The sequence below is a fragment of the Biomphalaria glabrata genome, chromosome 5, assembly GCF_947242115.1.
Source record: "Biomphalaria glabrata chromosome 5, xgBioGlab47.1, whole genome shotgun sequence".
NCBI lineage: Eukaryota > Metazoa > Mollusca > Gastropoda > Planorbidae > Biomphalaria > Biomphalaria glabrata.
The window spans coordinates 48,332,519-48,346,744 of NC_074715.1; the positions used below are offsets into that span (position 1 = coordinate 48,332,519).

The window sequence follows — 14,226 nt, forward strand, 5'->3', positions numbered from 1 at the left end:
AAATCACATTTTCAATAGCTTTTAGTGTTTTTTTTTTATTTTATATAAAAGTGACAGACAGACCAACCAACAGACACAACGCACAAAAAAGCGGCTTTTCTCCTGATGGGGAGCAATAAACGAGAAATAAATAAAATCTGATTATTTAAAAATTTTGAGGGAACTAGTTTAGAACCCTGTTTGGCCTCGGTCGTCACGCTACTGCACGAAAGTCGCTGCATAAAAAGTCCATTTTTTGCTTTTAGACAACAAAAAGTAGCCGTTGCACCTAAACTTTGCAAGCCGCATCGCATGGTGAAATACTATTTTTCATTTCTCTTCTAGTTTTTGAGATGAGTGTGACAGACGGACATTTTGCAGAAACCTAATAGCCGCTTTTCCCCTTACTGGGGCCGCTAAAGATCTAAAAAAAAAGGGCTTGTAGAAGGGAAAGAACTGCATATTTACATCCACATTTATCAATACTGTAATATTTGTTTCGCTTTTTCAGTATCAAACAAAAATGATTAACTACCACTAATTTAATTAATTGATTGATTAATTTTTTTGATTATGTAACTAGTATGTGAAGTTGATTAAACTTAATACTAGCCACACACAAAAATAAAATCAACACTGAACGTTAGATAAATTAGGAAGAGAACCACCCCTTACCTACATAACAACACACAATAAATAAGCTGCCGCAATGCTATAAGCGTTTACATCGACACTATCTCGTGGATATTTGGAATGACCAAATGTATTTTATTTTTTTAATTTCAACAGACTGTTCGGATGGTTATTACGGGCGTGCATGTTCTGGAATGTGCCCAGAGAACTGTCCATCTGACTGTGAAAAAGCTTCTGGACACTGTTTGATCTGTAGCAAGGGATATCAAGGATCATTTTGTGATCGAAGTCATTTTTTTTTTTAAATCTTAATACCTCATCATCTAGTGTTGTGGTTCTCAAACGATGGTACGCGCGCCCCAGCGGTCCATGAGACGACCATAGGGATCCACAGAGAGGAAAATAATCTAAAGTTATAATAAGTTTTTCGCTTAAAGCTAGTTTAATCCGACAGGATAATCTGAATAATAATCCAATGACCCCGCTCACTACTGTTTAATACGTCAATTACGAACTAGTTTATGATTATCGTAAACGCATCTCAGCTTGACAAACAAAAAAAACAACAGTTAATAACAGTCCTGTGATAGAATTTTATTTTGCGCATGAATATAGAGTTTACATATTTTACAATTTAATCAATATCGTTTCTTCAATTAGATCTAGGTACACAGTCAACAATATATATATATATATATATATATATATATATATATATATATATATTATATATATTATGGCTTTTAGATAGCGCTACTTTCATGCTTATAGCTTGCTCAGAGCGCTTAATTAAATTAAGCAAACATCTACCATTAGTGTCATGGCGGAAACAATACTTTGTTGTCATGAACGAGTGCACCTTTGCGCACCGTAGCAACAACAATTATAATAACTTCTTCGCTTAGAGCTAGTTAAATCCGACAGGATAATTTGAATAATAGTCCAATGACCCCCCACACTACTGTTTAATACGTCAATTACGAACTAGTCCATGACTGTTGCTGACTCATCTTGGCAAACAACAACTATTAAAAACAGTCACGTGATTGAATTTTAGTTTGCGCATGAATATCAAGTTTATTTATTTGACAATTTCATCATTGTCGTTCCTTCCATTTCTCTACTTTATCACGCCATTCAAAGAAGTAGGTCAAGTCTCGTTTTAATGTTTCAAACCCACGACCCCGAGACTTCACGAGACAGAGACATCAGACTAGTTACTCATCGTGTAAATATTTTATGACTACTTATTAATTTATACAGTGGTCATTCCTGTTTATTAGATTGTTTTGTCCATTCTACTAGTGCTGTGGGTGTGTCCGGGGGGGGGGTCCTGCAAAGTGGGGGATTGTAAAAAGGGGTCGCCGAGCCTAAAAGTTTGAGAACCGCTGGTCTAGCACATGTGTCTTATTTTATCAAATTATCTCTTGATGTTGTACATGCTTAATAATTTTGTGTGAGGCTTTTATTTTTGTTTTCATTATGTAGAACATGGTTTATATTTTAGGCTTTTATGCTAATAATTTCCTGGCTTTTAAGACATTACTTCACTCATGAGTTTTAAATTGGATTTTAAGATTTCGAAATATTTTGACAAGTTTTATTACTAACAGTGTCCACACAACAAAATACTGACAAAGTACTGACACAACATTGACAAAACGCCTACACAGCAACGACACAATACATACATTACATTGATACTAACTGACACAGCAATGACACAATACATACATTACATTGATGCTAACTGACACAGCAATGACACAATACATACATTACATTGATGCTAACTGACACAGAAATGACACAATACATACATTACATTGATGCTAACTGACACAGCAATGACACAATACATACATTACATTGATACTAACTGACACAGCAATGACACATACATACATTACATTGATGCTAACTGACACAGCAATGACACAATACACGACGCTAGTACATCTCTAACCCAGCACAGATAAACCACTGACTCAAACCGACACTGCTCTGGCACAACACTGACACAGCACTGACTGACACAACATTTACACAGTGATGACACAACATTGAGACAAAACTGACACAGCACAGACACAGAACTGACAAATCACAGACACAGAACTGACAAAGCACAGACAAAGAACTGAAACGGCAGTGATAAAACACTGACACGAAATAGACACAACACTGACACAACAATATGTTTGTCCTGTCGTGTGGTGTGCACTCAGCTCTGCCGTCTCAATGGTTTTAAGTTCAGTAATCCATATTTGTGCTCGCATCTTAGTTTCTTTAACCTTTTAATTAGATTATCACAATTTTAAGTGTATAAAGACTTGATCTAAGAAGTGGTCTCTACGCTGTCCTGTGATCTTAATACTTTGCCACATCCAACGAAAATAAAATATTAAAAAAACAGTTCTCCTATCGCCGTCTACGTCAGATTAAGTCAATATAGCTTTTTTTTAAATCATCAATTTGAATTTCGCGGCAAATGATCTTCAGACATCTATTCATTAACTATTCAATGCTATGGTCTAAACAAGTCCAAAATTAGGTCCATTTATCGTCAGACAAAATCAGGCTAGTTAAGATGCTTAAAAGGAGCCAGACTGGTGTTTTCTTTTAGATTATTTAAAAAATTAAAACATTTAGCACATGATTCATCTCCCTTTTATTAGGATATTCTTAATACAGAGTTATCTGTTCTTCAGTAGCATTGGGTTAAAAGAAAACGTTTCTGTAATCAAATCCCTTTTTTTGTTACAGAATGCGACCTTGGTACTTTTGGACAAAATTGTAGTGCTGAATGTCCGAAAAACTGTTTGGAAAGTATATGTGACCACAAGACTGGGCTGTGTTCTGCCTGTAAACCAGGTTACAAGGGGAATCAGTGTACCGAAGGTAAGAACTTGAGTAGAATAACAGTAAGCCTTAACTCTTTCTCTTCTTATCGACGATGTTATCGTTGATTTGACACCATTAAACTAAATTGATTTTTTCAAGTATAAACTTTAATTTGTGCTGTGTAAAAAGAACATGCATTCTCCTATAATTTGATACCAAGTATAACATTTTCTAATAACAAACAAAATAGTTATTTAAGTTTAATCAGAACAGGATAGTGAAATACAAATGAGCAAAATGAATATTACAATCGGAATGAGGAAAATAATTACAGAGAGAAAGAGTTAAAGCTATAACAATTGGTATATACAATTTGTAAATGCTATAGCATAAAGATAACTGGTTTAAAATTTCAAACAAGATTTTGTTGTTTAAACCCAAACGATCTGGTCAACTTTCTAAAAAAAAAATAGCTTTGGTTTAAACAATATTTTTGTAAGGTTGGTTTACTTTATTACTATACTATCGATAAAGATAATTCGGTCCAAGTGGAAGATAATATAGCTTATCCCTTTTAAGGCCAATGGTTAACGAAAGTGACATGTGGCCAGCACAATGACCGAAATCATTTACTTTATCTAACTAATAGCAGGCATCTATCAGAGTAGGATGAACGTAGGGAAGTCCAATTATGTATTGGGACGATTCATTTGCTGCGGAGAACAACGGAAGCTGTTCTGTGAAACTACCTTCCCAGAACCCATTTGTGAATTCAAAAAAAATAAAATGAAAGTAGCTCATACGATTCCTAAACTCTTTCATGATACATCCGCGGGAATTGGAAGTTTGAAATTTCTTCTGTCAGTGGAGCATTTTTAACAATACTCCCAATGTGGATGTTGTGTCGTTTTAACAAAAGCATTGTTTAAATTTATTTATTCATTAAAGTAAGTCTCTTTAATTAAACAATTCAAAATTAAATTGTGAACTGTGTGTCTGTATTCCATAACTTACTCAGCCGCAACACGCAAGAGTAATAGCCCATAGATCAAGGTCCATTTCAATGACATAAAACCACTATATACTCGCGTGACAAGACTATTATATACTAGCGTGACAATATCCCTAAATTCTTGCATGACAAGACCTCTATATACTCGCGTGACAAGACTAATATATACTAGCCTGACATGACCACGACAGTCTGGTATCTTATAGAGTTAGGGAAAGGGTTAATTAATGGTATTCCAAAAGTTCATAATAGTAAATTTTGCCCGGCTTCGTGCTGCTTTACTACTGAAAACCCCAACCCTTCAGATAGTATGTAATGTATAGTTTGAGATAATTATATAATTTCTTTCATTTTAATGACATCCTTTTCCTTTTTTTTCATCTCAAAGCATTACATTTACTATTCATGAATATTCATGTAGATCGTATTAATAATATCAGTCATGTTTAGAGTACAATCCAACCTGAATTTGTTCACTTTGCTGTTTTTACAAATCTTATATCAACTTTGTCTGGGTTTTTTTTTGGTGCATATTATTTCCTCCACACCCAGAGCAAGTTGAAACTTTTCACACAATTATTTATTGCAACAGAGGGGAAAAAAAATCAACAGAAAATAAATAAATTAATATATTATTGGTAATTAATTATTTCATTTGGTATCAGAAAAGGGAAATAAATGCTACATATTGAGAGATGTGGCTGTATATGTGGAATTAACCACCGTATTCCGTTTTGTATTCTTCTTGTCCTCCCACTTACTGTTCTCGAATCAAGTTGAAATTTTGCCAATAGTCGATGACAAGACATGAATTACTGACACAAAATAACATTAACCAGAGACATGAATTACTGACACAAAATAACATTAACCAGAGACATGAATTACTGACACAAAATAACATTAACCAGAGACATGAATTACTGACACAAAATAACATTAACCAGAGACATGAATTACTGACACAAAATAACATTAACCAGAGACATGAATTACTGACACAAAATAACATTAACCAGAGACATGAATTACTGACACAAAATAACATTAACCAGAGACATGAATTACTGACACAAAATAACATTAACCAGATACATGAATTACTGACACAAAATAACATTAACCAGAGACATGAATTACTGACACAAAATAACATTAACCAGAGACATGAATTACTGACACAAAATAACATTAACCAGAGACATGAATTACTGACACAAAATAACATTAACCAGAGACATGAATTACTGACACAAAATAACATTAACCAGAGACATGAATTACTGACACAAAATAACATTAACCAGAGACATGAATTACTGACACAAAATAACATTAACCAGAGACATGAATTACTGACACAAAATAACATTAACCAGAGACATGAATTACTGACACAAAATAACATTAACCAGAGACATGAATTACTGACACAAAATAACATTAACCAGAGACATGAATTACTGACACAAAATAACATTTACCAGAGACATGAATTACTGACACAAAATAACATTAACCAGAGACATGAATTACTGACACAAAATAACATTAACCAGAGACATAAATTACTGACACAAAATAAAATTGACCAGAGACATGAATTACTGACACAAAATAACATTAACCAGATACATGAATTACTGACACAAAATAAAACTGACCAGTTTGTTATTCAATCAGTAGTAATTTATTACATTCTGTCTTAAATAGAAAAAGGAAGCTTATCCTGTAGTATTGATACATGTGTCAAGAAATATGAAGTTCTTCCCCCCTAGCTAAGCTTTGTTTTAAAAAGGAATTTTTTAGGGATTTTTTTTTTATTTTTCCAGTGTGTGAGCCAGGCAAGTATGGAGTGAATTGCTTCAGTTCATGCCCATTGAAATGTCAGAACGGTTGTGATGGCGTCAGTGGCATATGTGGCAGCTGTCAAGCAGGCTATTCGGGATCGTTCTGTGATGAAGGTAAAGTTAGGGACATAGATCCTTCTGGGAGAATGGAGAGATGTGCTTAAGTAGGTCAGGGCCCTCCAAAGGTTCAGTGCCACTGGGATGGATGGATGGAATGTTAACCAATGATTCTATTCTTTATGTTTCTATGCTTTATGGTTCTATGTTTTATTTTTCTATGCTTTATGTTTCTATGCTTTATGGTTTTATGTTTTATTTTTCTATGCTTTATGTTTCTATGTTTTTTGTTTCTATGTTTTATGTTTCTATGTTTTATGTTTCTATGCTTTATGTTTCTGTTTTATGTTTCTATGCTTTATGTTTCTGTTTTATGTTTTTATGTTATATGTTTCTATGTTTTATGTTTCTATGTTTTATGTTTCTATGTTTTATGTTTCTATGCTTTATGTTTTTATGCTTTATGTTTCTATGTTTTATGTTTCTATGTTTTATGTTTCTATGCTTTATGTTTCTGTTTTATGTTTCTATGCTTTATGTTTCTGTTTTATGTTTTTATGTTATATGTTTCTATGTTTTATGTTTCTATGTTTTATGTTTCTATGTTTTATGTTTCTATGCTTTATGTTTTTATGCTTTATGTTTCTATGTTTTATGTTTCTATGTTTTATGTTTCTATGTTTTATGTTTGTATGTTTTATGTTTCTATGCTTTACGTTTCAATGCTTTCTGTTTTATGTTTCTATGTTTTATGTTTCTATGCTTTTTGTTTCTATGTTTTATGTTTCTATGCTTTATGTTTTATGTTTCTATGTTTCTATGCTTTCTATTTCTATGCTTTCTGTTTCTATGCTTTATGTTTCTATGCTTATGTTTCTTTGCTTTATGTTTCTATGCTTTATGTTTCTATACTTTATGTTTCTATGCTTTATGTTTTATGTTTCTTTGTTTTAAGTTTCTATGTTTTATGCTTCTATGCTTTATGTTTCTATATTTATGTTTCTATGTTTTATGTTTCTATACTTTATGTTTCTATGCTTTATGTTTTATGTTTCTATGCTTTATGTTCATATGCTTTATGTTTTATGTTTCTATGCTTTATGTTTCTATGCTTTATGTTTCTATGCTTTATGTTTCTATGTTTCTATGTTTTATGTTTCTATGCTTATGTTTCTTTGCTTTATGTTTCTATGCTTTATGTTTCTAGGCTTTATGTTTTAAGTTTCTGTGCTTTATGTTTCTATGCTTATGTTTATTTGCTTTATGTTTCTATGCTTTATGTTTCTATGCTTTCTGTTTCTATGCTTTCTGTTTCTATGCTTTATGTTTCTATGCTTTCTGTTTCTATGCTTTATGTTTCTATGCTTATGTTTCTTTGCTTTATGTTTCTATGTTTCTATGCTTTATGTTTCTATGCTTTATGTTTTATGTTTCTATGCTTTATGTTTCTATGCTTATGTTTCTTTGCTTTATGTTTCTATGCTTTATGTTTCTATGCTTTCTGTTTCTATGCTTTCTGTTTCTATGCTTTATGTTTCTATGCTTATGTTTCTTTGCTTTATGTTTCTATGCTTTATGTTTCTATGCTTTCTGTTTCTATGCTTTCTGTTTCTATGCTTTCTGTTTCTATGTTTCTATGTTTTATGTTTCTATGCTTATGTTTCTTTGCTTTATGTTTCTATGCTTTATGTTTCTAGGCTTTATGTTTTATGTTTCTGTGCTTTATGTTTCTATGCTTTATGTTTCTATGCTTTATGTTTATATGCTTCAGTTTTTATGATTCTATGCTTTATGTTTTATGATTCTATGCTTTATGTTTTATGTTTTATGTCTATGACACTGCGCCTACTCTCTATATCTGCTCTCTGCAAACCTCGCACAACACGACATTCACAAACTGAAGAACTTCCAATCACAAAATAGCCTGGTACTTTCATAGCTAATGAATTAACAACCAATACTGCACCATTGGCTACAGGAAACACTGGCTCTACAAGTGTTTGAATGTACATAACCACACCACCTTACTAAGCTCTACTCAGAGCCGGCCTTAACATTATAAGAGAAATTTACATAAGGAAGTTACATTTTGTTCTAAGGTTCAATTTCCAAAAGAGAAATATAGCTCTCCGGTTTAGTCCGTTTTAGTAATCAGTGTCTTCTTTGTCCTTTGTGATAGTAAAATGTTAAAGTCAAGAGGCAAGAGCTTGCATTTAGTTCAAACATCAAAAGTTCCTCCATTTCAGACTTTGTAAATCTATAGGATAGATGATGTTAACAAGCAGGATATCATGTGGCCAGCACAACGAACAACCGCCTTCACTTTCCCCAACTACATTCAGGTATCCAATACAGTTGGGTGGACTCAAGGGCGCCCGAAAAATCTCGAAATTCTAAATCCCAGCCTTCACCGAGATTCGAACCCAGCACCCCAGGTTATTGTGTAATTTGTGGTTGACCTTTCATCGAGTCTATTCAAGCATATGAAAAAGGCTCTTCCAATTGTTTAAGTGTATTTGTACTTTTTGAGATTTAAAGGTGACAGACGAAGAGACGTCTGACGGACAGACTACACAAAACTAATAGCAACCTTTTCCCATTCGAGGGAGCTTTAAAAGACAAAAACTCGTTACTCTACTCTCTCAATATCACAAGCTTTTATGATTGATTAAGAACAAAAGAAACCTAATGAATATACATTTATCATCTCTTCACATCACAGAGTGTACAGGTAACTCCTATGGTGAAAACTGTGCCTCTAAATGTAGTGCTGATTGCTCAGACCTGAAGTGTCATTCTGTTAACGGGAAATGTCTCAAATGTCCCCCTGGAAAAGTTGGAGATTTCTGTGAAAAAGGTAAAGGCATTCGTTTTAATTGTTTTTTTTTTCTACAATTTTCGGCAGCAGGGAAGATTCAAACCCAAGACCATTTCATAATTCACTAACATCACAAACAAGACAAAATATTTCTTAATATGAAAAAGAAGAAAATAAAAAAAAAATTCTTTAAAAATCAAAAAGCTTATGCTAAGTGTTATTGTATTTATTAGTTTAGATAAGTCATGTAATAAAATTTGTAATAGATCTACACTAAGGATTACAAATATTTTTTACCATTTGTTTACCTTAGCGATATTTCATGCTTTTAGCTTTTTTCAATACGCTATGATCCTATCACTTGTCTGCACCAGTTGGGAAGGGGTGGGGGAGAAAGAATGGGGTATCTACGTGGATATCACCGTGATCGCTTTATAAATGCATTTATTAAAAAAAAAACTGAAAAAAAAAAGGTGGAAGACCTGGATTCAAGCCACCTCAAATTACTACACTGACCACTGGACAGAGAAGCGTCTATGAAAATAGTTTTTTAGTTATCTGTTGCTAGTTTCAAAATTTAAAGCAATGTTTAAAGGGGACTTATTCAACTTGTACCACCACATCTGTCAAGTACAATTTATTTCCCTTGCTCGAGATACTAAATAAAGCAATTAATAACCAATATTTAATTAACTTATTGGTTATTTTTTTTTAAATGAATCTTGTTTTGTCAGGCAAATAAATAATTGTGAAAAATTTCAGCTGGAACTGAGATAGGGTATGGGAGAAATGACGCGTACAAACTTCTACCAGACAGACAGACAGACAGGTAGAGTTGATATAAGCGTTGTAAAAATCAGACAAAGAACATTGTTTATTTATAAGAAGAAGCCACCTAACAAGTTTTCAATATCTTAATAGAATGTTTCAAAGGTTTCTACGGAAACAACTGTGAAAGTCGTTGTCCACTGCATTGCGCCAATCAAGAATGTCATATAGAAACTGGACACTGCCCTGCATGCGTCCTTGGATACGAAGGTCTTTCATGTGAGCGAGGTATGTACATACAGTAATCGTTTACACAAACATGGAAGATCGATCTTATCCTAGCAATGACATAATATTTTGTTGCTAATGTTGTAACTGTTTCTGCATCAATAGATTTGGTGCGCACTAGCACACCGTTTAGAGCAGGCCCGAGTCATCAATGTTGTGAAAGAGTGATAGCCAGGGCAAGCCTTAGGCCGATTTGAAAGATTTCTCTTCCTCTTTGAATACCCCTCCCTAATCCACCTTAGGCAGACCCTAATTCCACTCCAGCCCCAATATAACCAACAACCCTGAACGGCAGTGCTGAACAACTGAAGAGACAGCATACTCTTTTTCCTTGGCACAGTCTGCAAAAGAGCTCACAGCTCAGCAGCAATAAAGCTGGCTAGAAGAAGAAGAAGAAGAAAGATTTCTACAAACTGAGTCCTGCGCCCGGCTGGGGCCCCGCAACTTACATTTATCACTATTAGACATGGTTCTTGTTACAGGCTTTTAATAATGTAGGACATAAAAAGTTAACATATTTAGTTTATCGTACGATTGACGTAACTTTAATTAACCCTCTGGCGCCTATTTCCTTTGAGTTGCTTCCAATGCATGTGGTATAATACATGTTGATATAATGATCTAATTAATAGTAATAGTTGTTATTGTAAAAAAAAAACTTAGAAGAGTGACTTCGTAAGCATCCATTAAATTTGGCCCAGCAATTAGTAAGGCAGGCCCTGGTGATAGCAGCTTCAGCCCAAGTGAAAGAAGAGAAACACCTTTTTTTAACCAACTGTAGGAATAAATAAAAAAAAAAAAAAAACAACAAAGCTTATCTAAAGAAGGAGAACTTCGCCCTTAAAACTATATCTACCAATAATGTACAAGTTATTTTCCTTAGTCGAGATCGAACAAAATAATTAATTACCAAAAATTTATTAATTGAGTATTTTTTTTTATTGGTTCATATTTTGTTAGATACAATAAATAATTGTTTAAATTATTAACTTGATCTGAGAGAGAAATAGCGCTAACAATTATTTAAGGGGACTAAACCCCACAAATTTAGCCATATTTTTTTAATATTGAAGTATTAGTTTCCATTGTTGCTATTAAACAAAGTACTTTATTACGAGTAATTAATCCTCTAATTGGTTACTTTTTTTAACGTCATTCATGTCTTGTCTATGTCAATGAATAATTGTGCAAAATTTCAACTTCATAAGAGAATGGATGTGGGAGAAATAACGCATCCACACTTTTTACCAGACAGACAGAGTGAGCTGATATAAGCTTTGTAAAGAACAGAGAAGGGAGAACGTTGTTTTTCTATTCCATCTGCCCAGCAGCACAGCAACCCAAACCCTTTCCTTCCAATGTCCCGTCCATTTTCCTTGACAGTTTTCGGTTCGAATCCCACTCACAATTACTCTACGATTGTTAGAATTTGCACGTCGCATATTTTGTTTCTAAAAAACAAAACAACCAGAAACTATGTTAAACAACTTAACTGGATGTTCTCTGTGCTAGAATGCAGACGTGGCACTTTTGGAATCGCCTGCAACCAAACATGTCCGCCGAACTGTAACGGAGACATTTGCGATGCTGCCACCGGCCAGTGCACGGAATGCAAACCAGGTTATCAGGGATATCAGTGCGAAAAAGGTTAGTGAATAAAAGATGCTTTTGTTATATTTAATGTAGTTTATATTTAAAATTTATTCCAGCATCGCAAACATTAATCCATAAATGCAAATATTATTTATGTTGTCTTAGTCAAGCATTATGTACACATTCCAAGAACTAGTTAAACCAACAGTAGGACTATGTCTCAATTACCCTATAGATGTCAGTGTATACTATACTCCACATCATGAATTTGACCTCTCTAGAAGCCCATGTATAATCCACATTTAATTACGGTCTCTAGAACCCATGTATGTGCTATAACGTATAATTTAACTCTCTAATCACTCTCTAGAAGCCTATGTATGTTCCACAAGTGTAATTTAACTCTCTAGAAGTCCATGTGTGTTCCACAACATGTATTTTAACTCTCTAGAAGCCTATGTATGTTCCACAAGTGTAATTTAACTCTCTAGAAGCAAATGTATGTTCCACAAGTGTAAATTAACTTTCTTGAGGCTCATGTATGTTCCTCAACGTGTAATTTAACACTCTAAAAGCCAAGCCTTTATATGTTCCACAAAATGCAATTACACTTTCTAGAAGCCTGTGTGTGTTTCACGGATTGTAAGCCCACTTTCTAGAAGCCTGTGTGTGTTTCACAGTTTGTAAGCCCACTTTCTAGAAGCCTGTGTGTGTTTCACAGTTTGTAAGCCCACTTTCTAGAAGCCTGTGTGTGTTTCACAGTTTGTATGCCCACTTTCTAGAAGCCTTTGTGTGTTTCACAGTTTGTAAGCCCACTTTCTAGAAGCCTGTGTGTGTTTCACAGTTTGTATGCCCACTTTCTAGAAGCCTGTGTGTGTTTCACAGTTTGTATGCCCACTTTCTAGAAGCCTTTGTGTGTTTCACAGTTTGTATGCCCACTTTCTAGAAGCCTGTGTGTGTTTCACAGTTTGTATGCCCACTTTCTAGAAGCCTGTGTGTGTTTCACAGTTTGTAAGCCCACTTTCTAGAAGCCTGTGTGTGTTTCACAGTTTGTAAGCCCACTTTCTAGAAGCCTGTGTGTGTTTCACAGTTTGTATGCCCACTTTCTAGAAGCCTGTGTGTGTTTCACAGTTTGTATGCCCACTTTCTAGAAGCCTGTGTGTGTTTCACAGTTTGTATGCCCACTTTCTAGAAGCCTGTGTGTGTTTCACAGTTTGTATGCCCACTTTCTAGAAGCCTGTGTGTGTTTCACAGTTTGTATGCCCACTTTCTAGAAGCCTGTGTGTGTTTCACAGTTTGTAAGCCCACTTTCTAGAAGCCTGTGTTGTTTCACAGTTTGTATGCCCACTTTCTAGAAGCCTGTGTGTGTTTCACAGTTTGTAAGCCCACTTTCTAGAAGCCTGTGTGTGTTTCACAGTTTGTAAGCCCACTTTCTAGAAGCCTGTGTGTGTTTCACAGTTTGTATGCCCACTTTCTACGGAGACAAATGTCGCACAAAATGCAGTGAACTGTGTCGAGAGAAACTCTGCCATCCTGAAACTGGCTCTTGCATTAAATGTATACCTGGAACGTCTGGAGAATTTTGTCAGCAAGGTAAGTTTCTAGATAGCTAAGCCAATATTTAGACATTGGAAGACAAGTTTCTAGAGAGCTAAGCCAATATTTAGACATTGGAAGACAAGTTTCTAGAGAGCTAAGCCAATATTTAGACATTGGGAGACAAGTTTCTAGAAAAGCTAAGCCAATATTTAGACATTGGGAGACAAGTTTCTAGAGAGCTAAGCCAATATTGAGACATTGGGAGACAAGTTTCTAGAGAGCTAAGCCAATATTTAGACATTGGGAGAAAGGTTTCTAGAGAGCTAAGCCAATATATAGACATTGGGAGACAAGTTTCTAGAGAGCTAAGCCAATATTTAGACATTGGGAGACAAGTTTCTAGAGAGCTAAGACAATATTTAGACATTATTAGACAAGTTTCTAGAGAGCTAAGCCGATATTTAGACATTGGGAGACAAGTTTCTAGAGAGCTAAGCCAATATTTAGACATTGGAAGACAAGTTTCTAGAGAGCTAAGCCAATATTTAGACATTGGGAGACAAGTTTCTAGAAAAGCTAAGCCAATATTTAGACATTGGGAGACAAGTTTCTAGAGAGCTAAGCCAATATTGAGACATTGGGAGACAAGTTTCTAGAGAGCTAAGCCAATATTTAGACATTGGGAGAAAGGTTTCTAGAGAGCTAAGCCAATATTTAGACATTGGGAGACAAGTTTCTAGAGAGCTAAGCCAATATTTAGACATTGGGAGACAAGTTTCTAGAGAGCTAAGACAATATTTAGACATTATTAGACAAGTTTCTAGAGAGCTAAGCCGATATTTAGA

General features: G+C 34.4%; 1 protein-coding gene across 1 annotated transcript in view; it reads left to right on the forward strand.

The window, feature by feature from the left end:
- Window positions 1-14,226, forward strand: part of LOC106051781 (multiple epidermal growth factor-like domains protein 10) — a 44,091-nt gene that overhangs the window by 23,002 nt on the left and 6,863 nt on the right. The window contains exons 8-14 of the mRNA XM_056030712.1: window positions 769-900; window positions 3,379-3,513; window positions 6,301-6,432; window positions 9,098-9,232; window positions 10,115-10,249; window positions 11,762-11,896; window positions 13,301-13,435. Of these exons, the coding sequence (XP_055886687.1) occupies window positions 769-900; window positions 3,379-3,513; window positions 6,301-6,432; window positions 9,098-9,232; window positions 10,115-10,249; window positions 11,762-11,896; window positions 13,301-13,435 (939 nt within the window). The remainder of the gene's footprint in view (window positions 1-768; window positions 901-3,378; window positions 3,514-6,300; window positions 6,433-9,097; window positions 9,233-10,114; window positions 10,250-11,761; window positions 11,897-13,300; window positions 13,436-14,226) is intronic.